Source organism: Lactuca saligna, chromosome 4 (assembly GCF_052625555.1).
Source record: "Lactuca saligna cultivar CGN05327 chromosome 4, ASM5262555v1, whole genome shotgun sequence".
Classification (NCBI taxonomy): Eukaryota; Viridiplantae; Streptophyta; class Magnoliopsida; order Asterales; family Asteraceae; genus Lactuca; species Lactuca saligna.
This window is the reverse complement of record NC_136420.1, coordinates 299532655-299558413: the sequence shown is the minus strand read 5'-3', so window position 1 is coordinate 299558413 and position 25759 is coordinate 299532655. Positions and strand designations below refer to the sequence as shown.

Genomic DNA, 25759 nt, shown 5'->3' with positions numbered 1-25759 from the left:
CTTCAAAAATGGATCAAAATTGAGGAAGATGGAGTATTCTTGAGATTTTGTGTCGAAGAAGCAGTAGGGAAAAGAGGGTTCACAGGTTTTTTGTTGAAGAGACTGTGAAAAAATCAAGTTTGCTAATTAAAAACGGACAACCCTGTATTTCCATTTACACGGGCCGTGTAAATGATAAGGAAAAATTTACATGGCCCGTGTAAATGAGATATCTAAATGCAATATATGAACGATTACACGAGCCGTGTATTTCCTAGGCAAACATTTACACGACCGTGTAAATCTCTTAGAAGAAAAGAAATTTTCATTTTTTCAAATTTCAACCCGTTAATCCGCTACTTCCCGGAAAATGATTTTTTAACCTCTTTAAACATGATAAACAACTTTAAAACTTTAAAACTAAGAAAATTTGATGAGAAAATGAAAAATGAAAGAAAAGACAAAAATACCCCCGGGTTGCCTCCTGGTTAGCCGCCCGTTTTTTTATGTCGTTGGCTCGATTTGGCCCATGAACATGCCTCATTCTTGGTATGTGGGGCTCTCAACCACTTCCATCTCTTCATCCTTCACTTGGAATCCTTCGTAATAAGGATTTAAACGATAACCATTTACCTTAAAGATCTTCCTGGTTTTCTCACTTGCAATTTCAATTGCACCATGCTCAAAAACATTGGTGACAACAAATGGTCCCACCCAACGGGATCTTAATTTACCATGAATTAATTTGAAACGCGAGTGGTAAAGTAATACATTTTGACCTTTTTCAAATACCTTTCGTGAAATCATCTTGCCATTGTATGCTTTTGTATTCTCTTTGTAAACAACTTCATTCTCATATGCTTCATTGTGGATCTCCTCAAGCTCTTGTATGTCAAGCTTTCTCTTCTTTCCTGATTCATCTAAATCTATATTGAATTGCTTGATTGTCCAATAAGCTCCATGCTCCAACTCAATGGGCAATCGACATGGCTCTCCAAAAACAATATGGTATGGAGACATTCCAATTAGAGTTTTGAATGTAGTGCGGTATGCCTACAAAGCATCATCAAGATGAGTGATCCATTCTTTTTGTGTTGTATTGACAATTTTCTACAAAATACCATTGATTTGTCGATTGCTCACTTTTGCTTGTCCATTTATTTGTGGATGGTATTCTGTGGAGACTTTATGACTAACACCATACTTCTTCAAGACACGTCCAACCATACGGTTGCAAAAATGTGAACCACAATCACTGATTAAGGCCTTTGGAACACCAAATATGGAAAAGATTTTAGCTTCCAAGAAATCTATCATAACTTTTGAATCGTTAGTACAGGTGACTTTTGCTTTCACCCACTTAGAAACATAATCCACAACCAACAGAATGTAAGTAAAACCCGAGGATGATGGGAAAGGTCTCATGAAATCAATGCCCTAAACATTGAAAATTTCACAAACTCAAATGGGATTAAAGGGCATTTGATTATTTGAGCTTGAAGAACCTATCTTTTGACACTTATCATAGCTTGCACAAAAAACATTAGAGTCATGGAAAATACATGGCCAATAAAATCCACTCTATAATACTTTTCTTGCAGTTCTTTGAGGACCAAAATGTCCTCCACAAGCATAAGAATGACAAAATGTTAAGATAGAAGAAACCTCATGTTGTTCCACACATCATCTTATCATTTGATCAGCACAATATTTCCACAAATATGACTCATCCCATACGTACCTCTTGGCTTCTTTCTTGATTTTGTCTTTTTTCCATTGAGTCAAATCTGGTGGAAATTGATTTAAAACAATGTAGTTCACAATATCAGCATATCAAGGGAGACAATCCTACAAAGATGATCAGCCACAAGGTTTGACTTTCCACTCTTGTCATTGATTTCAATATTGAACTCTTGTAAGACTAATACCCATCGAATGACTCTAGGCTTCGAATCCTTCTTTGCAAGTAGATATCTAATATCTGCATGATCTGAATAAACAACCACTTTAGAAACTAACAAATATTGACGGAAATTTTCTAAAGCAAAAGCAATAGATAGCAATTCTTTCTCAGTTGTCGAGTAATTGGCTTGTATAATATCAAGTGTTTTTTAGGCATATTAGACTTGAGCAACTCAGCCTTTTCTTTGCCCAACACTGCACCAATCGCATGATTACTAGCATCACAAATGATTTCAAATGGCAAACTCCAATCCGGTGATTGAAGTATTAGTTATGTGATTAACAACTCCTTTAACTGATCAAAAACTTGCTTTCATTCTTTGGAAAATTCAAATTCTGCATCTTTTGTAAGAGCTCACACATGAGAAGAAATATCTTGGAAAAATCTTTAATGAATCTTCTATAAAAACCTACATTACCAAGAAACGAGCGTACCTCGCAAACACAAGTGGGGTAAGGTAAAGTCTAAATGACAACTATTTTTGCTTTGTTTTCCTCTAGACCCTTAGAAGACAAAATATGACCAAGTATGAGACCTTTATCAACCATAAAATGGAATTTTTCATAATTCAAAACAAGGTTGGTCTCAATACATCTTTGTAAAATCTTTTTCAAATTGGTCAAACATTCATGAAAAGAATTACCATAAACAGTGAAATCGTCCAAAAATACTTCAATGATTTCCTCAACGTACTCCAAAAAAATACTTACCATGCACCTTTAAAAAGTGAAGGGAACATTGCAAAGTCCAAAAGGCAACCACCTATATGCAAATGTTCCGAAAGGATATGAGAAAGTGGTTTTTTCTTGATCCCCGGGTGCAACAGGTATTTGGTGAAAACCGAAATATCCATCCAATCAACAGTAGTGTATTTTGCTGCTAACCTTTCCAACATTTGATCAATGAAGGGAAGTGGAAAATGGTATTTCCAAGTTAAGTAATTGAGTGTTTTGTAGTCTATGTAAATTCTCCAACCATTTTTCACACGAATAGGGACTAATTCACCTTGTTGATTCTTTGTAACGCTAATACATGTCTTCTTTGGTATTACTTGGACTGGGATTACCCTCTTGCTATCTGATATAGGATAGATCATCCCTATTTCATAATCTCTTTCTTGACAAATCTCCATCATTGGAAGGTTCAAGCATCTCTGAGCTTCTCATGAAGGCTTGTAGTCTTCTTCCATAAGGATCTTGTTCAATCAAAGTGAAGGACTTAGCCCTTTGATGTCGGCTATAATCCACCCAATAGCTTCCTTATACTCCTGCAAAGTGGTAACAAGCTCTTAGTATGCCTTTGTTATCAACTTTGTGGAAATAATCACTGGCCATGTGTCTTTCTCTCCAAGATATGCATATTTGAGATGCTTGGGTAAAGTCTTGAGTTCCAATTATGGTGCCTGCACAATAGAAGGAACAAGTTTCTCATTAGGCATCGACAATTTCAGTTTCAGAACATCAAACCTAATTTTCTTCTTTTCATCCATGCATGATACAACTTCCATAATCTCTTCATCAATTTTGAATTGCTTACAAAGTTTTTCCACCCCATCCTATTGAAGATTCCTGTCTCAAATGAGAGCTAATACATTGAGATTAGACAAATCAAAACACTCTTCGTTTAATGGTTCAATGACATCCACAAAATTCAATGATGAAATATCACTTGGATATCTCATATCATCATAGATGTTGAAATTTATAAACTCTCCCTCAAATTCTGTGGACAATGTACCATCATAAACATCAATTTTTGTCGTGGCTGTTTTCAAAAAGGGTATCCTAGAAGAATTGAACTCAAATTTGGTTAGTCATCATCATCCATGTCAAGGACATAAAACCCAACTGGAAATACTAATTCATTCACTTGAACTAACACATCTTCTAGTACACCTTTTGGATATACTAAAGATCAATCAGCCAACTGAATGATCACCTCGGTCATCTTCAATATGCCAAAATTTATAGTTTTAAAAATAAAATATGGCAAAACAATGATAGAAGCTCCAAGGTATATCATAGCTCATGGAACATGAAGATTACCCCATTTTCATGGAACCGTGAAAACACCCGGATCCTTACATATTTTAGGTAATCTTTTCGGTAACACTGCAGATACATTTTCAATTACTTTGACATTTCATTCCCTTTCAATCTTTTCTTATATGTGCATAATTCCTTAAGGAATTTAGCATACCTATGGACTGTTTGAAGGCATCAATAAGAAGAATATTTACCTTAACCTTTTTGAACATATCCATGATCTTGTTGTCTTCCCTCTCACAGTTGACTTGCTTAACCTTGTAGGAAATGGATGAGTGGCTTTAACTTCAATGTGCACTTGCTTTAAAGGTGCTTTTGACTTCTCTTCTTCTTTCTCTAACTCCATCTCTTCTTCTTCTTCAATCATCTTTCGACCTTCATATTCCTTGCCATTTCTCAAGGTGATGGCACATGCACTATGCGTTGGATTCTTTTCGGTTTATGCAGGTAGATTGACTTGTAACTCCAATTTACTCACAAAAGTGGTGAGTTGAGTCATTTGTTGCTCCAAAGTCTTGATACTTGCCTTGGTTTCTTTTTGAAGTGTTTGAGTACTTGTGGCTAAACGCTTGACAATATCTTCCACAAATATTCCCGATGTACTTGAACTACTTCCTTGTTGCATGTTTTGAGGATGGAATTGAGATTAATGAGGAGGTTGATTCGGCTGGCAATGTGGTTGATGATTTTGTTGCTGATGCATTTGATTTTGAAATTGAGGTCTAGGTTGATAATGTGGTGGCCTTGGCTAAAAATTGGCATTGGGTTTGGGCCAATTTGGATTGCTTCTTGGCTGAAAGTTTCCTTGTTGTTGATTAGAAAATCACATAGCTTGAACTAAATGCTATATCTTCTTGTAACATTGGGCACATATCAGTTGGGTGTCCAACTTGGGTACAAATATCACAAAGTCTAATTGTTGGTTGTTGCACACCCTTGTCCTTAGCAAGCATCATCACTACTTTAGTTAACTCAGAAATTTGACTCTCAAATTTTGGGTTAGAAATTTCTTTCACTCCTCTTGGTGCATCACTGTACCATTCTTCTTCTTGAGTTGTATGCTTGGACTCTTCTGCCATGTTTTTTATAAGAGCTCTGGTTTCTATAGGAGTTTTAACAACTATTGATCCACCACTTATGCATTCAATAATATTCTATCCCAAGATGACATTCCCTCACAAAAATATTGCAACAATTGATACTCTAAAATCTCATGTTTTGGACATCTTGAACACAACTTCTTGAACCGTTCCCAATAACAATGAAAAGCTTCTCTTTTATGTTCCTTGATACTCCAATGATTTCCCTGTGTAAGGCTGAAGCTCTCATTTCTAGAAAATATTTGTCCAAAAACATCCTTGCATGTTCATTCCATGTTGTGACTGACCCCGGTGGTAAGTCATATAGCCACTCTTTAGCTTAATCTTGTAAATAAAAGAGAAATTCCTTTAACTTGATTTCATCTTTAGCGACTTGATGTGGCTTCATACCCACAAAAACAACATGAAATTCCCTAAGGAATTTATTTGGGTGTTCATTCTCAAGACCACAGAATGAAGGAAACAAATGAATAAGTTCGAATTTGAGTTCAAAGTTTATTGATGCAGGATAATTGATGCACAATGGTTGTTGGGTAACATATTGGGTAGCCACTGTCTAAAGGTTTGTTCAGGAAGTAGATTTGGAGGCTCTTGATTTCCTCCACGGTTGTCTCCCATGGTAGGAGTTGGAATAAAAGTTTCAGACTCGGGTAAAGGTGAAGATGGTGGGGTGGAATTTTTGGATGTTGCACTACAAGGAAAACTTGATTTTGCTAAGGAAGGATTCCATTTAAAAAAGATGAAATTCCATTGCAAAGCACGAATAGCGACGAAATTTGCGACGACCAAATTTTGTCCCAAAAAACTCTGTAGCGAGCGTTTTCTAGGAAAACAATCATTCCATTGTAGTTGTGACAACGAAATAAATCAGTGGTAGATGGTATTCCGTCGTGTATTCCGTGGTAGGGTTCCATCACAAAATCCTTGGTAGTTATTCCATCACAAATTACATTGTAGTTAATCCCTAGAAAAATCTATTGAAATGATTCCCTAGCAAATTCTGTGGTGGTGATTCCCTAGTAAAATTCGTGGTGGTCATTTCCTAGTAAATTATGTGGTGGTGATTCCCTAGCAAATTATGTCGTGATAAATCCCTAGCGAATTCCCTTTGATGACTTCCTAGCAAATTCCGTGATCATGAATCCCTAGCAATTTCGTGGTGTATATTATATATCAGATTCTGTATGGACTGATGGATAATTAATTTATCAACACTTTATGACCAATTAGTGATGTTGTTTTGTTAAGGCATTAATAAGATCCAATGCAGTTTGAAGTTTTTTTTCAAGATGCCCGACCCTTGCTTTGTTTTCTTCTTATTGGGCCTTCATCATTTCTTTAAGCTCTTCGTTTTGCTCATTTTTTTTAGCAAGAAGCCCCCTTATTTCTGCTATTCCATCATTTTTCTACGTAATGTAAGATACATCCGTTTTACCGTTCCTATTGGGAACCGACTTTGCAAAAGAGCCTAATCGATAAAGTCTTCTTTTTTTTGTCAAGACCACCAACAACATCATAAAGTAGCTTGTCCTCGTCAAATTCAGCACCTCCAGCTTCCAACTCTTCCTGTTTTTTGGTATAGACCGCCTACAAAATCAAAATAACATAAGTTAAAAGATATAAAAGTTATGAATGATATTATGGACTAGCTACAATATAAAATTTTAAGAGTGAAATGAATATTACATAAATTTGTCTATCTTTTTCATTTTTGAAAGTAACTCCATCATGATTCTTCGTGTGTGTATACAGGAACAATTCACTATGGGGTGGATCACGTCCTAATTTCCTCTTCTTCATAAATACCATAACATGTCAAATATATACATAAACATATATAAACATTGTTGTACCATTAAAAATATTAATAAATGAGAAGCTATTTTCAAATGACTTGTGGATCTAGCATTATGAGTAGGTTTTGCTACTCCATCAGCCACACTGTTACACATATTTTTCTTGTTTCGCTTGGATTTAGCTTGTATTCATATGTATTCCATTTTAATTTCCAGGATTTCCAGACTTCCTGTGGAATATGAGTTGTTTAAAGCCATGTTTGTTTCTTTTTGGGCTCTACATGTTGAAGAGATATTGTCCATAACTTTGTGTCGCTTTCCTTGCCCAAGCTTGCCTCACCAGCGAGTCTATTGTTTCATCCCAACAAAAGTTTTTCTACACATTAGCAATATAAACATAAGTGTAAATGTAAATTTTTACCAAAACAACAATTTATCACATATAGTTTACTACCTGAAACTCCTCCCAATATATTATGCGAATTTCTTTGGTTACTTTTCCCCAAGCGTACCCTTGTAAATCTACTCTTTGTAAAAAGGACCAACTAATAAAGTGTGCACAAGGCCCTTTTTCACCTTCTATCCAAACATGAACAGTTAAACATCCATCTGGTCCACAATCTTTAGAGGAATTGTTTTCACCTTCTACATTTTCCACTATAGATCCATTCATGGTTGGTTGTGTTGGTGATGGGGTATATTCTGGGATAAATGTTTTTGATGGGGTATTTTATAGGGTAGGTGTTAGGATATATGTATATGTTGTGGATGTGGTAGTTCCTTTACTTACGGAAGATGTGGTAATTACTATAGTTGTGGAGGATGGTAGTGTGGATGCAAGTTTTGAGGTTGTGGTAGTAGATATAGGTGTTGATGATGTGGCAGTAGATGTCGGTGTTGAGAATGGTTTATATGATGTAGGTGCTGAAGTTTTGGTTATTGATGTAAGTGTTGAGGATTGTATTGTTCCAGTTTCTGAATTTTTGGATGTATTAGCTGAGGACGGTGTTGATGTTGTAAGTGATGTCGAGGAAGTTGTAGGTTTTGTGTAGATTTTGCTACTCCATCAGCCACACCATTACACCTATTTTTCTTGTTTCGCTTGGATTTTAGCTTGTATTCATATGTATTCCATTTTAATTTCCAGGAGTTCCAGAATTTCTGTGGAATATGAGCAGGTTTAAAACCCACTACTAGAAGACAGCCCTTTAACGACGCGCAAACAATGACACGCGTTGATAGAGGACATGCATTTGTGCGTGCCCTATAAATTAATGTCAGTTTTCCAAATTTTGAATGATAGAGGACACACATTTATGCGTAATTTAAAATTAGTGTCCAACAAAAAAATTAAAAACACGGAGGGAACCTTTCATATAAAGGCGTGTTGTGTAAAACTGTCACTTTATAATTTTTTTTTTACAGACGCAAGTTCTTCCATTTTTTTTAATTTCCAGGTGGGGGGAATGAAATCCCAAAAAATTTGAAAACCCCTCTTGATACTCTCCTCCTTCTTCTTTGTATTTTATAAAATCATCTTCCAAAGAAACCCTAAAAGGATTGTGTGGTTGTCGATATTTCTCCCTTTTTGGAGCTCTGCAGCCATACGAAGGTCAACGACGGCAGCTATCCTCTTTTCTCCACCATTTTCCGCCCCTGAGTCATATTTATTTCCCTAATAGCGTGCCCTAATAATTATAAGTATTACTATGGTTTTCATCCATTCGATGCTTCCTCAGATGGCATTTCACCACAAAAACTCACTATTTATCGTTTTCTGTCGGTTCTTCGTCCCTCCCCCATTCTCCTACGCTCCTCCATCTTCTCCCCATGTTCGCCTTCATGGTTCTCTCAACCACGTTCCATATAAATAGAAGGGTTGTTGACTAGAGACCGGTTGCAGCTCTCTCAACCTACATTCAAGCGATTCTCTCCAACAAATACTACGTAAAACTTAATTTCATGATCTTGTGCAATATTTAACCTTCTAGTCCGTATTACTGGAATCTTTTAGGTTCTCTTTGTTCCACTTCTCTTTGTTTCATCAGAGCCTACAAAAGTTTCTCTAGGCTATCGTATGCATGGATCAAAGGAGTGGAAAGCCTAAATTAAGTTTTGTTTTCAATTGTGAACAAGAAAGTCAAGTCGTCTTCTTCTTCTTCTTCTTCTTCTTTAGGAAAGGGTAATTTAGGTCTTTTAGCTTGGATTCGTATATGACAATGATTTTATGTGTATGAGTTGTAGAAGCGAGCTATATGGCAACTATAGAGTCTCTCTTGCTTGGATCCTGCATATTCGGATTAAATCGACCCATGGAATTAACATCAAAGTTCGTTGTAGGATCACCACCTGGAATACATAAGGAGTGTTCATAAACACTCTGCTGAAGTCTCTCGTGCATTAAAAGATTCCGCTCAAAATAACTCAACTCATCTGAAAGCAGTCTTTTTTATTACTGATAAACATCTAAAGGGCTGAAGCCACTGAAATTAACTCGGTGAATCCCACTAGCTATTATCAGAAAATGAGTGGTTTCATCAATAGGACCATGCTAAACAGAAGCAAGATGCCTCTCTTCTTCCATCTCCATCCTTTGCCTTAAACAAAAAGGCAAAGGCAGTTGCTGCCTTCCCTGAAACTGCTCATGCCTTAAACCCAAGGGCAATCATGTCTTTTTCACGAGATCTGGAACAAGTCACCCTCTTCATCCTCATCATTGAAGTTGAATTGATGAAGTATTTTCATTCATGTATGAATCAAATGAAACTTAAATCATTTCATACTACCACTTTTTAACTAACTGCTTCAAATCCATTTATTTTTTCAGAGATTATGAGGGTTTCGAGTATGCTGTCAAATCAAGGGTTTATGAGCTTGATAGACTGCACCATGAAGTCCAAGTCCCATGACATCTTCAAATCTTATTTCAAATGTTCCTGGGAGTAGGATTATTGGCTGGAATGGTCTTCCACCAGAGGTACTTGTGTATTTCAATTTACTCTTTTTCTTATTATGTCTTATTAATCAATAATACTTTGTTTTAAGATATAAATACAAGTTCATGGTATATGTGTATGATTATGTAAGCCTTAAAAAAAACACTATCTTCTGTTTCTTTACTTCTTGCCTATTCTAACATTGATTTTTTGTGGACCTGATTATTCATTATGTTCCAAAAAGCTTTCACTCCATACTTTTCTAAACATAATTGTAACACTTTTCTTTTTTTGATTGTCCTAATTTAGTTGCAATCTTTTTTCTCTTTAAGAAAGTTTTAGGACAAGTATGTAGAATAGGAATGTGACAGAGACTTCAAATATGGAAGAAAAGAAACATGGGTTGTCAATCATTGGTGCCTTCCACTTCCCTTTGTAGTTAGGGCTCTTGATTTTCTATCAAATCAAAAACATTTTTACACTACAAGAAAAAGACCCTTTTACGACGCGCAAACCACGACACTCATTGATCTATGTTACACAAAAGAGAGTAACATTAAAAAAGTGTCATCTCTTCAAAAACTTTAAGGATTTAGGTCACGCATTATTGCATGCCATTAATTTAGTGTTATAAGAAAAAAAACTAAAAACACGGAAGGCACCGTATCTTAAACGCGCATCCTCTATGAGTGTCGCTTTATAAGTTTAATGAACGCGCGTTTAGTAGATAGGGGGAAATGAAATCCCAAAAATTTTGAAAACCCGCCTTGTTCTTTTCAACCTTTTTTCTATCTTTCATCTTCACAATCGATTCTCTCCTCTCCCTCCTCTCCAATCCGCTTCTCCCCTACTCCTGACCTTACTTGTGTTAATCGTCCCATCGGATCTCTGCTCTAGTGTCTCTCTGAAGATCAAGGAATTTCAAGCCCTAGTCTCCCTCTGAGGTAGAGATGAAAAGAGAAAGAAACATGAAGAATGCACTTATCGTTGTTACGACTTATTATGCTTCTCAAAGCCTTTGATAAGAACACTGACTCAGATGCTTCTCAAATCTTTTTATAAGCACCCTGTCGGCTTTGCATACAGGAAATCGACCCACATCCTCAAATTAGGGTTTTTTCATCCCTCAAATTATGACCCACATCCTCCATAGATCGATCCTTATTGCTTCATTTCTCACAAGAAATTGAACACTTTACATTCACAGGGCAACAAAATCAACTATTTCTGGAACTTGGGTTTCGGTTCCTATTGAAATTGAAGGGGTTATGGTCACCATGATCAAAGGGTTAGGGTCTCGTTTGTCAATGAATGCTCACAGGGCCACAGAAGCTAGGGTTTTTGGGCAAAGCTAGAATCGATCTTGTATCTTTCCTTCGGAATCACGAAGACACTGATTGCAATGGAGTGTAGACATCATTAACAGAAGACGAGGAAACATGAGAGAAATCTGGAAATTAGGTAAAAGTGATAACTAGTCTTCATTCACGCTCCTCTCCAAGCTAATCGAGTTCAATTTTTTTCTTATCTGACTCGCTTGACCATAGTAATGATTAGTAGTGTTCCACTCTTTTCTTCTTTCTTGCTTCCACTTCATTTAGTGGTGTTTGGCACTATGGTTGATTTGTAATTTTTGCTTCTTGGATTATGAAATCGATTCCTCATGGTTTAAGTTACGGTATTCCCTATTAGTAATTAGATTGTTTTTTTTTTGCTCATGTCAATTGATTAGTTTCAGTGAAAATATTAAGTAATCATAATCGAAATAATCCAACCCATCTAACTCTGTGGACTTTTCTTTTTTTCATCTAACAGGGAGTTACAGGAATTGTCAACCACTGTGAATTATTAGAATTGATATGTGAATCCTTCAATGGTGGATAGAGGAACTCCAGCTGCTTTCCAGATCACATATTTGTCAAATATAACAAAACTCCCAGTCCTATTGAAACTAATAATGGCATGGAGGGTAGAGTTCGAAAGATGAAATTGAACAACATTGATTTGAACATGGTATCCTAAGGTCGAGAAGATTTATGGCCTTGGAAATCAGTATGTGATGACTACAAAAATGATTCTCCAATTATGTGATCCCATGTGTGAAAAAAAAATCAAAATTTTAACAAATTTCATATAAAAAACCTAACTATTTTTGTATATTGACACCTGACAGAACGGTTATTCCTATTAATCACTAGTATTATTTATGTAAAATGATGGTGTGATGTTATTTTAATCAAGAAATCACCAAGTAATGGTAGATGTTAGTTTTTGTTTTTCTATTCTATTTTCAGTTTATTTTTTATAATATGTTTTTGACTTTTAACAACTTGAATCTTGTTGGTTTTCAACTCTCAGACGAGTACTTTTTCTAACAAGTAGGCACCCGAACACAGTCACCATCTAGTTCCAGTAGGGAACCAGAAGTATAAAATTTATCTTTATAATTGTTTGTGTAAAAGGCATGAATACCCTCATCAACCCCAACATTGAAAATAACCCAAACAACTTGTCCAATTCCTAATGAGTTGCCTCTTGACCATGTTTTATTTATATCTTCATTAAGATTTTTTTTCAGAGTCGTACAGACCGAATTGTATTCAAGCTATTTGGAAAAGATCCTAATGAGTTGCCTCTTGTTCTCCAGAATCATAGTTTTGCAGACTTTGGGTTTTGGTTATTAATTATTATTACTGGATTAGGTTTAACTAATTTTGTGTAAATTTCAGATTCTTGACTGGTTGTTACACAGTCGTACTGATATTGAAAGTTACATTCAGCCTGGATGTATCATATTAGCAGTTTATCTTTGAATGGACAATTCCTATTGGGATGAGGTAAATCAATCTATTCAGCAAATATCTTGTTATGATGGATCAAATAAACTTACACCTTTTGTTATGATGCAACTTTTCTATGATTTGAGCACCCATTTAAGCATCCAATAATTCTTGCTAGAGAACGGGATGGATTTATACTATGCCAGTTCTTATCAGTGTTTACATGTTTTATTTTATTACATCAGTATCATCAACTATTTTATTTTTATCTAGACCATTGACCCCCAACATGGACCAAGTGCTACTTGGAAATTGCTCATATTGGTACTTGTTCTTATTAGTATTAGTTGTCAATTGCTAATGTGTTGAATTATTTTATGCAGTTGTCAACTGTCATGGTTGCATACGGAATGGAGTTGTATTCTGAATCGTGCACAGTTACATATGAGCCTGTTAGAACCATTCATGGCATTCAGAAGAGTTATGCTTCAAATTTTAAGTTGTAAGGACTATACTGTCCAACATCTTTAGGAAATTTGTACACCAAATGATAAGAATCATTCTCCTGGAAATCTAGATGTTGCAAGTGAGAAAATATAGGCTTTGGAATCTTACTGGAACATAGAATACTACATTTAGTTGGATTTTCTCAATTGCTTTATGTGATTTTTTACCAATGCATCATGTAATCTTATTGCTTATTTATCCATCACTTATTTTCTCGATTGACAGGAGCTATACTATGACTTTGATCTTGGTGTATCACCAGTGAATTTCCGTGATATTTTGCTGCATAGTCAGGCTCTTGAAGGCATAACAATGTTTATGGTAATTAATCCTCAGAAAAGTCTTCTCTAGTATTTGTACTGATATTCGTTTATAAATAGTAAGGCACCTAAAGTCATTTCATAATTTCATGCGAATTTTAATCTTTTTGTTTGTCTTTAGTTCATGATACATTCTTTGAGTACTATATCAGTTGATTATTGTTGCTGATTCATGGAGTTTAACCGCAGGTTCACTCTTTTCTTCCCTTAGGAGTTTATAAATAGTTCATGATGCTTTAACATCTGTTTTCTTGCGATATGGAGCTCTTTGTTCACGACTATGGCTGAACCTGTTGATGTTGTTAATTTAGTCGTCCATGACTTGTTTGAGGAAAGTCCTTAATGAACGCCAAAACCTTTTTTCTTCGAAGCTAATTCCACCCATGTCAAGGAGTACGTGTTTGATGTTTCTTGTTCTTTTCCTCTTTATTTTTATAACTTGTTGCGACTGGAATATTCTTTATTTTTATGTTTACAATTTCCCTTCCATCTGATCTTAGATTAACTTTGCACCAATTTGGATGCAAATCTATAAAAAAAAACACCCATAAAAAGATGTTCGTTTTTTTTAATATCGCCAAAGTAGTTGTCAATTTTTTCTTTCATTACTTTTGCGATAATAAAAAGGCCCTCGTCAATTTTATTATTCATACATTCTTTCAATAACACTAGAATAATACAAACCAATTTACTGATTAGTTGATAAAGAATGAAATCAGGAAATCTGGAAATCAAGCAAAAAACAAAAATCAATTTACAAATAGAAAAATTTTACCTTTTGAAGTGAAAGTAAATCAGGAAATCGGAAATAAAGATATCTCTGCGTTTTGTCAAAAGACAACAATACCCTGATTTTCTTCTTTGAATTATATTGTACGTAAAAAAAATAGTAATATAGCAATTACAAATATGATCCCTATAATTTACTAGAATTGCAAATTTAGTATTTTTTTTTTTGAAAATTTTAAATAATCATCCTTACTTCAGTTTTAATCGACAATTGTTCTCACCTCAAATAAAAAGATTTTATTTATCCTTTTCTAGTATTTTTCTTCTTTCTTTTTTATTATTATTTATATTGATATCAAGGTTCACTGAATGTTAGGTTAATTTTTTTAGTTGATTATAAGACACTATATGTTGATCTATGTGTTAGGTTATATGTTGGCAAGCTTGTTTTTAATTAATACGTTTACGGTTAAATGATCATTCTTGCTTACTTAGTAGTGGTGATTTTACATCATGCAGATGTATTGAAATCAGAAATACCAGAAAATCTACAAAGTTTGACTGTTCTCACTGCGTGCACTTCTAAAGGAGAGGGGTTTGTCTGTAAAAGGGAAGAAGGTATGTGAACACTCCCAATTCCTCCCTCTTCTTTTAAAGGGTTAAAATGGTAATTTAAGTTGTTTATTTAAACTACTTAATCATTCAACATTCAATTTTATCAATAAGGTAACTAGTTTTCAAAATTCTCATTTACTAACATTTTAAGGGAAGTCAGAACTCAGAAGGTATCTATATGCATATTGTTTTATCTTTTTCAAAGTAAATAAGATGCTAATTATGTATTTCTTTTTGACAAATTGGATTTGTGATTTGAAAATTGTAAATCTCAGATTAAGGGGAACACCTGTAATGGAGCTGATGATTGCTGTTGGAAAGGTTGTTCCTATTTTATAGCTAGAAACATGGAGTAGCTGTTGGTAGAGTGTATAAAGGGTCATTCATGACTTCTCTTGATATGGCAAGTTTGTTAAGGTCATTTTCTTTTCTGATGCAAAAAAAGTGGCTAATATCTTTGTGTTGTGTTGTGTAGGGTTTTCAATATATATAATGAAGGAAGAGCAAACAATTCTGCAACGCCTCGATGTTGCAACTAAGGCTCTGCATTGGCCTATTGGTGTTCATGGTTGGTAATTCCATTTGATTTGAATATATGATATAGTTATTAGTTAGTTTAAAATTACAATATAAATATTTGGTTGGTGGATATATAAGACATGTACAGATTGATTTATCTAGAGGCGCAACAACTATTTATCAAGACTTGAAGAAGTAGTACCCATGTTAGCAATGTATTATTTTTGTTTAACATTTGAATGATTCTTTGTATGACATTATAACTTGTGCAATTTATTTTATTTTTTTAGTATGAAATTTTATTTTATATTATGCAATGGATTGTACTTTTTGTATATGGTATTTTATTTCTATTATGAGAAATTAAATGCAAATTTAATTTAAAAATTAATAAATATATAATTTTTTTAACATTTAAATTTACGATACGCAAAAATGTGTGTCATCCTCATTTATGACATGGCCTTTCTTGACAGGGGCTTTGTTGATACGCATTGCGTGTCATTAACAAGCGCGTCGTAAGGTTACGACACGCGAATACGTGTCTTCTTCCTTTATGACATGGCCTTCCTTGATAAGCATTGCATGTCGTAAACGCGCGTCGTAATTGGGCGTCATAAATGCGCGTCGTCTATAGACGACGCGCAAAAGCGTGTCGTCTCTCTTTATGGCAGGGCCTTCCTTGACGAGCATTTGCGCGTCGTTTGAGCCTTTTACGACGCGCAATGAGCGTCGTAAAAGGCTGTTTTTCTAGTAGTGTTATAAAAAATGTACTCATGAATTGATTAATATAAAAAATGGGCATTTAAAACAAAAACACAAATAAACCTTTTCCTTCCATGGACCCTTGTATTTAGGGTTTGGAATAGTTGGAACAATCCACTCACAATCTTCCACATCATCCCAATCCTCTAGATGCAATTTTAGATCATTATAATAAAAAACTAACAAATCACATAACATTAAAAAATAATAGAAAATTAAAAATTAAAAACCCCACCTTTTTAGCATCTGGATCTGGAATCTCCTTTGGGATGTCATCATAACCTTGGTAATCAAACAGAGCATATTGAGTTTTTTATTCCACATGGATCTTAAAGAGAGAATCAGTCAAACTAAATGGAATTTGATAGAATCAACAAATAAAACAAGCCGTTAATGTTATATTACCTCAGGCTTCTTATCTTCAGGATTAGAAATGTATTCGTTCCCATCCCAATCTTTAGGCTATCATCATCAACAATACAAAAATTAGTAACATTGAAAGCAAATGAGAACATTCTTTAGTCACTACAAACATGTAAAACATTTGAAATTTACCTTTTTGGCCTCTGGGTCCTTAATCTACTTTGGTGGGAGAAGATCCCAGTCCTTATACAAGCTTCCTGTTTGTTTCTCTGCATCGTCAATGAGGATACTGTAAGTAGCATCAGGGCGTAGAATAAAGGTATAAACATGTGAAAGTTGATCAGTTTCTGAAGGAACATCTTTCTTGATCAATTTGTTTTCTCCATTGTATGTGAGAATTGCATGAACCTTCTTTGTTGCATACCCACAAATATCAGGTCCAAACATGATACTACATTCAAATATAATATTAAACTTTCAGAAACAATAACAGGAGAAAATATAAGAAACATTAAAGAGAAATTTTGTATTTATATGTAAATAACTTATAAGGGGTATCGCCACCAAATTTCTTTTGATCCACATCACCACTAAGCAATTTCATGTATCCACCACCACAATCAAGATTTTGCTCATGTTTGATAGAAAATTGGAAGACTAAAGTTTTATCCTTGTTGTTGAATTTAGGGTACACAGCAGATATGGCATAAAAATTTGTAGTCTTCACTAGTTTGTATACCTATTGTTAAAGGGAAAAACAGAGTTTGTCAATAGTCTATAAATTTAAAAAAAAATTAAGAATTTCTTTTAAAAGCAAATAGGACAACCTAGGTTTCTTTTCTTTCATACTTTTCTAAACATAATTGTAACACTTTTTTTGTTACAAAAGATAGTAATCTATTTTCCAAAATTGTTCATTCCAGAGCAATATTTTACCTATGATTTAAGACATAACTTTTTTAATATCGATTTTAGGGTTTGATTAGGAATCATATATAGTTTTCATTTGTATAAAATTAGGATTTGATTTGATTTGTGGGTTATAGTTTTAGATTTTGGTAGTGGTGATGATAACTGATAAGTCATGTCGAAGTAGAAATAAAAAAAATGGCTTCAAGAACGTATAAAAGTTAATTAAGAATTCATACATAATTTGTATTTAAATTCAGTACATAACCCTTTTGGTAAAATTGAAGTGTCTTATTATATGTGATGCCCATTCTTCTATAATCATAGGAAACATGGTGCTTCTAGATAAGTTGCTTCCAAAATTGAAGGAACATGATTCAAGGGTGTTGATATTCTTACAGGTTCATACTTTTAACATTTATATTTATATTTGTTATGCATCATGAAAGTATTGCTCATATTTTCTGGGAGAGGAAACCATGTCCTTCCTGTTCTTGCCTTCACCCTAATAAGTGGTGGAAAACATGTTGGGAACAATTTGGCTATAAGAGTAAGCTAGTTTATAGTTCCATATTTATCTATTTAATTGGTATATTTTGTTTCTTTGGAGAAAAAAGATTTGAAGAGGCAATGCAAATGGTTTCTGAGACATATCATTACTTAAAGGTAATATAATCCTATTAACTTCATCTATGTGATTTATTAATTGGATGCATATCATTCTTGAGTTATCTGTTATTTTTTCCTTCATATACAGGCATGTTTTTCTACCAATACACCATGATTGTAATGTGATATTTTTAAAAGCTTTGTTTGTGATGTTTGTGCTTTGATTTGATTGATTTTGCAGCTTTAGAGAAGGATTAGATCTTGTAAAGGAGGTGATTGACAAAACAGGTTATAATGGTAGTAGAATTCTCCTATAATAATAGTTTCTACTCAAGCATTAAGATGGCACTTTATCACGCTTTGTATGGGGAAAAGTGTCAAACGCCATCATGTTGGCTGGAAGTTGGGGAAAAGCAGTTTATGGGACCTGAAATAGTCCATCAGACTGCTAAAAAGTTGAAAGTGATAAGGAAAAGAATCTTAGCTGCTCAAGATTGACAAAAGAGTTATGCGACAAGAAAAGACAACCGATAACCTTTGAAGTTGGAGATTCGGTTTTACTTAAAGTCTCGCCTTGGAAGAGACTTATAAGATTTGGTAAAAGAGGAAAGTTGCGTCCAAGGTTTATTGGACCATTTAAAGTTCTTCAGAAGATCGAGAATCAAGGTTACAAGCTAGAATTACCGAAAGAACTGGAGGGTATTCATAACACCTTTCATGTGTGTTATTTGAGAAAGTTCACGAGAGATGTGTCCGACATAATTTCGATTTCTGAGTTAAGGTTGGATGAAAACAAGAGGTTGATCGAAGAACCTGAGGCAATTGTTGACCGTAAGACTATGAAGTTGAGACGAAAGATGGTCGATTTACTACTTGTGCGTTGGAAACATACAAATGGGTCAAATCTCACTTCAGAAATGGAGAGTGACATGATGAGTCGCTACCCGCAATTATTTGGTGATATGTGATTTCGGGGACGGAATCATCCTAAGGGGGAGAGAATTGTAACACTTGTGTTTCTAGCCTAGGCATTTATATTGAGGTAATAGTCTAGGTTAACCTTTGTAACTCATTTTGAAGAAATGAAAAAGGAATTATGTGAATTCTATGTGTTTTATGCTTAATTACTATGGTTTAATTAATTATGAATAAAAATGAGCATCAAAAATAAATATTACATAAAGCCGATATCTTTACATAAAGTTGTAACGGTCAAAACAAGGATTTCGGTGATATAAAGAATACCAAAATCCGAGTTATAACGAAGAAGTTATGACCTGTCAAAGTTTCGCGACAAAACCGGCACGGCGCTGAATGTCGTAAAAAGTGAGTTTTTGATAAACTACTTTTTAGCCTTATTGATCTAAACGAAAGTCGTAGTATTCGTTAAACCGAGAAGTTCGATAAAAAGAACGCCTAAATCTGACTTCATATGAGGAAGTTATGATTTTTCGAAGTTTAAGCTTAGCAGTAGACAGCTAAAAACTCGAATTTTAGATCGAGCGATTTCATCCGACACAACCTAAACGAGAATCGAAGGTCTCGTCATTAGTAGCACAATGGTAAAAAGTCTGATGAAAACGAACGTCGGATGAAGAAGTTATGAATTTTTAACGGATTTCCTGTCCCGGTTTGTTAAAAATATTAATATAAAAATTAAAGTCAAAGTTAGCCGACGAAGTTTAAACGAAAGTTGTAGAGCGTAATTTTACCTACGCGTGCATATAAAGAACGTCAAAAACAGAGCTCGTATGCGAAAGTTATGGATTTTAGAAATTTTTGGACAAAAACCGAGAAAATTCGCATGGGTGGACTTCGGCCACGTCACCCTCGCCCAAAATGTGCCACATGTTCGAAATGGTGAGTCATGCGAGCCACATGTCTAAGCTGCTGAGTCATCCGAGCTCCTGACCTTATCCGAAGTGGTCCAGTGAGAATCTGACACGTGTCCTCTTCCTCATGTCCGAAGCCCTCGCAAGCTGCTACAAACCCACCCTACTTCGGACCTAGACCTCAGTCCAATCACAGACTACCAGGGAGGCCTTCTCATGCGCAGCCCACGTGCGAGCCACCCCCTGCGAGCTCCGGATCTGCGATGCGTGGCTTCTCTCCTGACCGTCCGATCAGAACGCTCGCCCCTATAAACAGGAGGGTGCGAGACCTCCCGTGTATATTTTGGAATCTTGTCATTTTTAGCCCATAAACCCATATTTCATTCATCTTAACATCCCCAAAGCCCCGGTATTGATTATAAGCCTGGAATACTCCACGAAGTGCCCAAGAAGCCCGGAAAATTTATCTTTTCGGTTTCGAAGCCCGACCTTCGCAAAGTCTGGTTTCTTAATAAAACTCCCAGTTTTATTAGAAAAGATCATTTTAAGCAACGAATTGCTGCCCAATTATCATCAAATCATGTGAGTGTATAGTCACTTTCATTTTAGACATAGATATGAAGTATTTTATATAAGTACATGTTATGTGTGTTTATATATATATATATATATATATATATATATATATATATATATATATATATATATATATATATATATATATATTGATTGTTTATTTGAGACAATTGTTGAATTGATGTTTTATACAAGTTTTAAACTGTATATGTTTTTTATCTACAAAATATTTTGGGTAGAACATGGGTAGATGAAATAGTTGATGTGTGTTAAAATGGTGAGAGGCCTCGATATTGTTGTTGTTGTTGTTGTCATCTAGTGGAGTATAGATGACGACCATGGACCCTTCCATCAAGTGGAACACTAGCAGGTTCGCAACTTGTAGGTGTTGATGAACTAAATGTTCATTGGTTTACTCCATCCCCCTCATGGTTGCCTTTAGGACATGTATAGCTGAGGAAACCCGTTAGCAGTAGTTTCCATCCCGATGATATTCCTTAGGCTAGGTCCCTTGTGATCGGTGTTTAGGGACGTAAAATGAGGACAACGGGAATGGGTAATCAGGGTTATTGTTGATTGGTGAACTTAATAAGTATATTATTAATGTGGGTTGAAAACCATATATGCTCACCAGGCTCCCAAGCCTAAACCACTCAGTTTTTATGTTTACAGGTAATGGACCCCGAGCATAGTCGGAAGCCGGGGAGAGATTTTTGATTATAGGCCAATAGTTGTAAATAATTGCTGAAAGGCTTATAATGTTTTGTTTATGCTTTTGATCTGTATCGGAACATGACATCCCGAGGTTTTGATATGAAATGAAACTTTACATTTCTTAAGGAAAGATTTTGATAAACTTTTATCATGTTTTGTTTTGGGGACCAATTCCGCAACATCTTTTAAAAAGATTTCTCTGATTTTATTATAAAAAGCATATATTAAATCGGTCTTTTTAGGCCGAGAAATTAGGAGATGTCACACTTGCATATGTAATGTATGTACTATTGTAGTGAACTCATAATAGTATCGTTGTATAGTTTCTCATAATAATAAGTATTGACTCATGAATGAACTGACTCTTTGTATGCTTCATTGAACTAGAAGTAATGAGTAGTATATCCCTAACTTTACCTATTATAGTAACTAGTAGAATCGTTTGTATGACTGAATGTATTCAACTGAGATAAAAGTCTTTATATCTATACATATATACATGATATATAACTAAGGATCCAATGACACTCGGACAAACAACAGGGTACTCTAAGTCCACAACCAAACAAGGAACAGGAAATAAAGTGAGTTGGCAGTCCAAAGTACTTCAATCCTTACTTATATAACTATATGTGTTTTAGACATGGTTTTAACAATATATAAGTTTGAAAGTTGTAATAGAAAAAGGTTTGATACATAAAAGTGTTGGGTTATGAGCATTCTAACACTCCTAAGTGTACATGCAACCCTAAATACCTTGGATCTATGTTTTCTCTATTATACATGCAAATATGAACATCCAAGGTATTATCCTAATCTAGCATACAAAATATCAATATAACAAGATAGAATACATACCTCTTTAATGGTGCTTGTCTTCATGAAGCTTGAGTGCTTAGTGCCCCAAGTGTGACACCTCAAATGGTTCACACAACACCAAATACACTTGGAATAACTTGAGAGAAATTAGAACACTTCATGAAATCGTCTAGCCCTCATACACACACATATAGTCACGATTTCTTGAGCCATGGGTTTCTTTTATATGGTGGCTATTAGGGTTACACCATGTAACTCATGACTTTACCCATTCCCTATGCTCCATGGATTTTAACCTCCATGGAGTATCCATGGGTCACCCCATGGACTTAGTCCAACATAAGGAATCTTGGATCACAAGCCCACATATATAAGAATGAATGATTTACACAATCAACCCATATATTTAATTAGTCTCCTTTTGATCACTTAATTAATCCTAGATTAATTCTTGATCAATACTAATTAAATAATCTTATTATTCTTATTATTAATATACTAGAACTTATAATATATTAATAACCATAAGTGTCTTATTTCTCTCATTATAGTCTATCCAAGTGCATGATGCCATGCAACCCAAATGGACCATGCCGAGTCGGGTCAAGTCTTACCAATTATAGTTATGGACTTAGACATTAATCCAACAGTCTCCCACTTGGATAAGTCTAAAACTATTATTGCGTATGACTTCAGGAACCAGCTGGCAATCGTAGCTCTCAAAAGCTTCTGTCGAACTCTGACCTTGTAGATGAACTCTGATCTTGTCAATGACTTGTCCATTAGATAAGGGATCATATATTCCTCCATTCTAGATATCATATGGACTGAGACATGGATTATAATCATTCTCTTTGTCCATTTGTTGTTTCCCGATTTCCGATTTATGACGACTGACTAATTGAACAAATCAAATCAGTCCTGGCCCGGCCGAGCACTTCCATTTGTCATCATCAAATCATCGAGGGGCCCACAGATATCGCTTTTATCCCGAAGGAAAAAGGAATGGATAAACTTCGACTCATATGGCTTGTTCTACTACTTGTTGAATCATACACAAAGACACGTTTTATAGCACCGAGTTACCAAATGCGGTTTCGTGCAATCAATGTACATCCAACTCATAGTAACAACTCATATCTCTAGGTTTGAAGAATATAAGATATTATCGTCTCATGATCACTCGTGATAAAATCCATGAAGTGATTCCAATGAGCGCGGGTTGAATCCAATACTCAGAACTTATGAGTACTCATGAGTGTTGTAGCTATTTGTCCAACACCTTAGACCTTTACAAGCCAACCCATGACAGTCTTAATTCATATCTACTTCCAACATATGACTGACTGTGGATGGTTTGAATAACTTAGTCATTCCGGAAGAATAACCTAGTTTATTCTGGAAGTCAAAACATGCAAAATGAAACACAATAATAATTTAATCCAATATGGTATCAAAACCTATGAACATAAATAAAACACCTTTTATTTATCACCATATGATTACACATTATTCATTGTATACTGTTTCAGCTATCAACTTTATTCTTGAATTTAAAGCAATAGTTGTCCCATGCTCCAAGCATGTACACTATGTTTTCTAAACACTAGTCATGCCATACACCAAGTATGCATACTATGTTTGTCTATGATCTTTACTTTGTGAACTAGATCAATTGAACATAACTTCAATGATTCTCTTTTCACACTCCCAAATCCTTACTGCAAATGCAAGAATTCCAAATTCATGTCATTTACTGAAATCTGTTAGATTCTAAACTTATATGCATTGATCCTCTTGTAATGATTATGCACAAAGTCAGAAAGACTTGGCAAAAATCATTACAGAGTATTCCAAAGGAGATCAACTCCTTGGAAACATCCTTCTTGCATTAAGTTTCCTTAATCTTACACAGATTGAAATCTCTGACTTTGAAACATTTCCGGATTCATTTTGACTATCACTTCTGAACAAGAGTTGCCTCCTTACAGATTATGTCAATATGGTCCTTCCAGAATTATCACTATACTTCCAATTGTCCTTGAGCAACCAATCTTTGGTAAACCTTAAATTGTTCTCGACAATTGTTTAATCCTTTTAGTCATATCCAGTTCTAAACCTTTTCCCTCCTTAATGCCCCAGGCATTTGGAAAATTTTAGAAAGGATGAATATAGCACATGTAATCGATCCTATATCCGAAGGATATGGGACACGATTCATGATGTCTCACATAAAGACTAAACCAGTCTTTTGCTATAACATTTCCATTTCTATTTGCCAAGTTCTCATAATTCATATTATGAAAAGGGATGCCGTAATCATAATCGAATTTTAGAACGCAAATAATGGAACCATATACAGAATTTCCTTATGTTGAGCCATTCCAACATGAAATTCATATATATCCGTGACTAAATGATTAAAACCTCACGATCTAAGCTTATAGATTTGAGATGAAGTATAATTTCCTCTCCCTTAATTATAGCAAAACAACTCTTTCCCAGTTGAAACTTTTGTTTTCTATAATTAACATTGCTAGCTTGCAATACTTATCGTAATTATCATGCTCCCACTAACATGATGATTATTAGCATAACACTTATGCTCCCACTAGCTTTGACGTGTACTCAGAAATCAGCTGGACTTCTAGAAATCAATACTTTATTGACTTTCTTACCAAAGTTCAGATTTCTGATACTGGATTGTTTTGATAGAACTTTATCAAAATCATACACCTTCCCTTAGATAGCACACTTGTGTGTCTAAACAATTATGAAGAGGGATGCCGTAATCATAATGGTTAGACCTTTTTGCCACTTCACACAAGTCCAGGTTAGTGTGCCGGTAAACCACACACGCTCCACTAACGACTTTGAGAATGCAAATATCACAATTGCTATCTAACTAAAATCTACTTAGTGGAAGTGTTTCCTCACCATCATTTTCATGAATCGGAGAGAAACCTTATGACACTTAGATTTAATGGTGTATGAGTTCTTATCCATGTGAATTGTCAAAACCATAGTCACAAGACAAGGATAATGACAAATCCAAACTAATATGGACTGAACTCAATCTTAATTTCTTGTCACCTGGTAGCTCAAGGGCCTACCATTGCTTCCAAGTTGTTGTGCAACACATTGAGAACTCTAAGAACTCATATGCAAAGCCAACTTTAACTGGAATGGGCACAGAATATGTCAACACGATAGGTTATAAACCTTAAGTCGTGTGCTAGTGAAGAACTTTAGGTTTTATTCTTGATTAGTTCTTGAGACTTTCAAGACCTTTAAGACTCCCACTGTCCTCTTGACATATAAGACTTCCTTGTCAAACATTCAAGAGATAGTGTGGATTCTAATCAAGACAAACACTTCACACAATTGGCCTAAGTTGGTCTTTGTTTTATCCAAAACATCACAACTTACCAATTTCAAATGTACAAGAGTAGAAAACTTTTACTCTTACATTTGTCAAGTGTTTTAAACCTTCTTTAAGACATGTCACTCAAATTCCAATCTTGGAGTATGACTCTAAGACTTGTATTGGAACGAAGTATGACTCATCTTCTTGATTTAACCATTTCAACAATTTCAAGATCCCTTCTTCTTAGTCATAAGAATGCACTAAGACTTCCTTAGAGAACAAATTTTGATATGGTTTCTTAATCATTAAGATGATCACAAAGCTAATACTAAAGTACTCTCCCATCTTTTCAGATTTGAGAAACTTTTATCCTTCTGCCTAATTTGATTCTTCTTATCCGCTCTGCTATGCATTGAAACCTTTTCCAATGTCTCAGAGTTACACTTAAGCTTGTAAGTATAATCATATTTACTGAGCTTTAGTAAACTATGACGAATAGCCTTATATCTTTTGTGG

The 25759-nt window shown here is 34.9% G+C and overlaps 1 protein-coding gene and 1 pseudogene across 1 annotated transcript; both read right to left on the bottom strand.

Moving 5' to 3' along the window:
- Window positions 1-519: 519 nt before the first annotated feature.
- On the bottom strand, window positions 520-3074 carry LOC145040815 (uncharacterized). Its single transcript, XM_078988708.1, has 5 exons — window positions 2660-3074; window positions 1858-1969; window positions 1721-1766; window positions 1123-1416; window positions 520-1032 (listed from the first exon to the last, which is right to left on the bottom strand). The coding sequence occupies exons 1-5, from the start codon at window positions 3072-3074 to the stop codon at window positions 520-522; spliced, it is 1380 nt and encodes a 459-aa protein (XP_078844834.1).
- A 7072-nt stretch (window positions 3075-10146) lies between these two features.
- Window positions 10147-25759, bottom strand: part of LOC145040814 (calreticulin-2-like) — a 35641-nt pseudogene continuing 20028 nt past the window's right edge.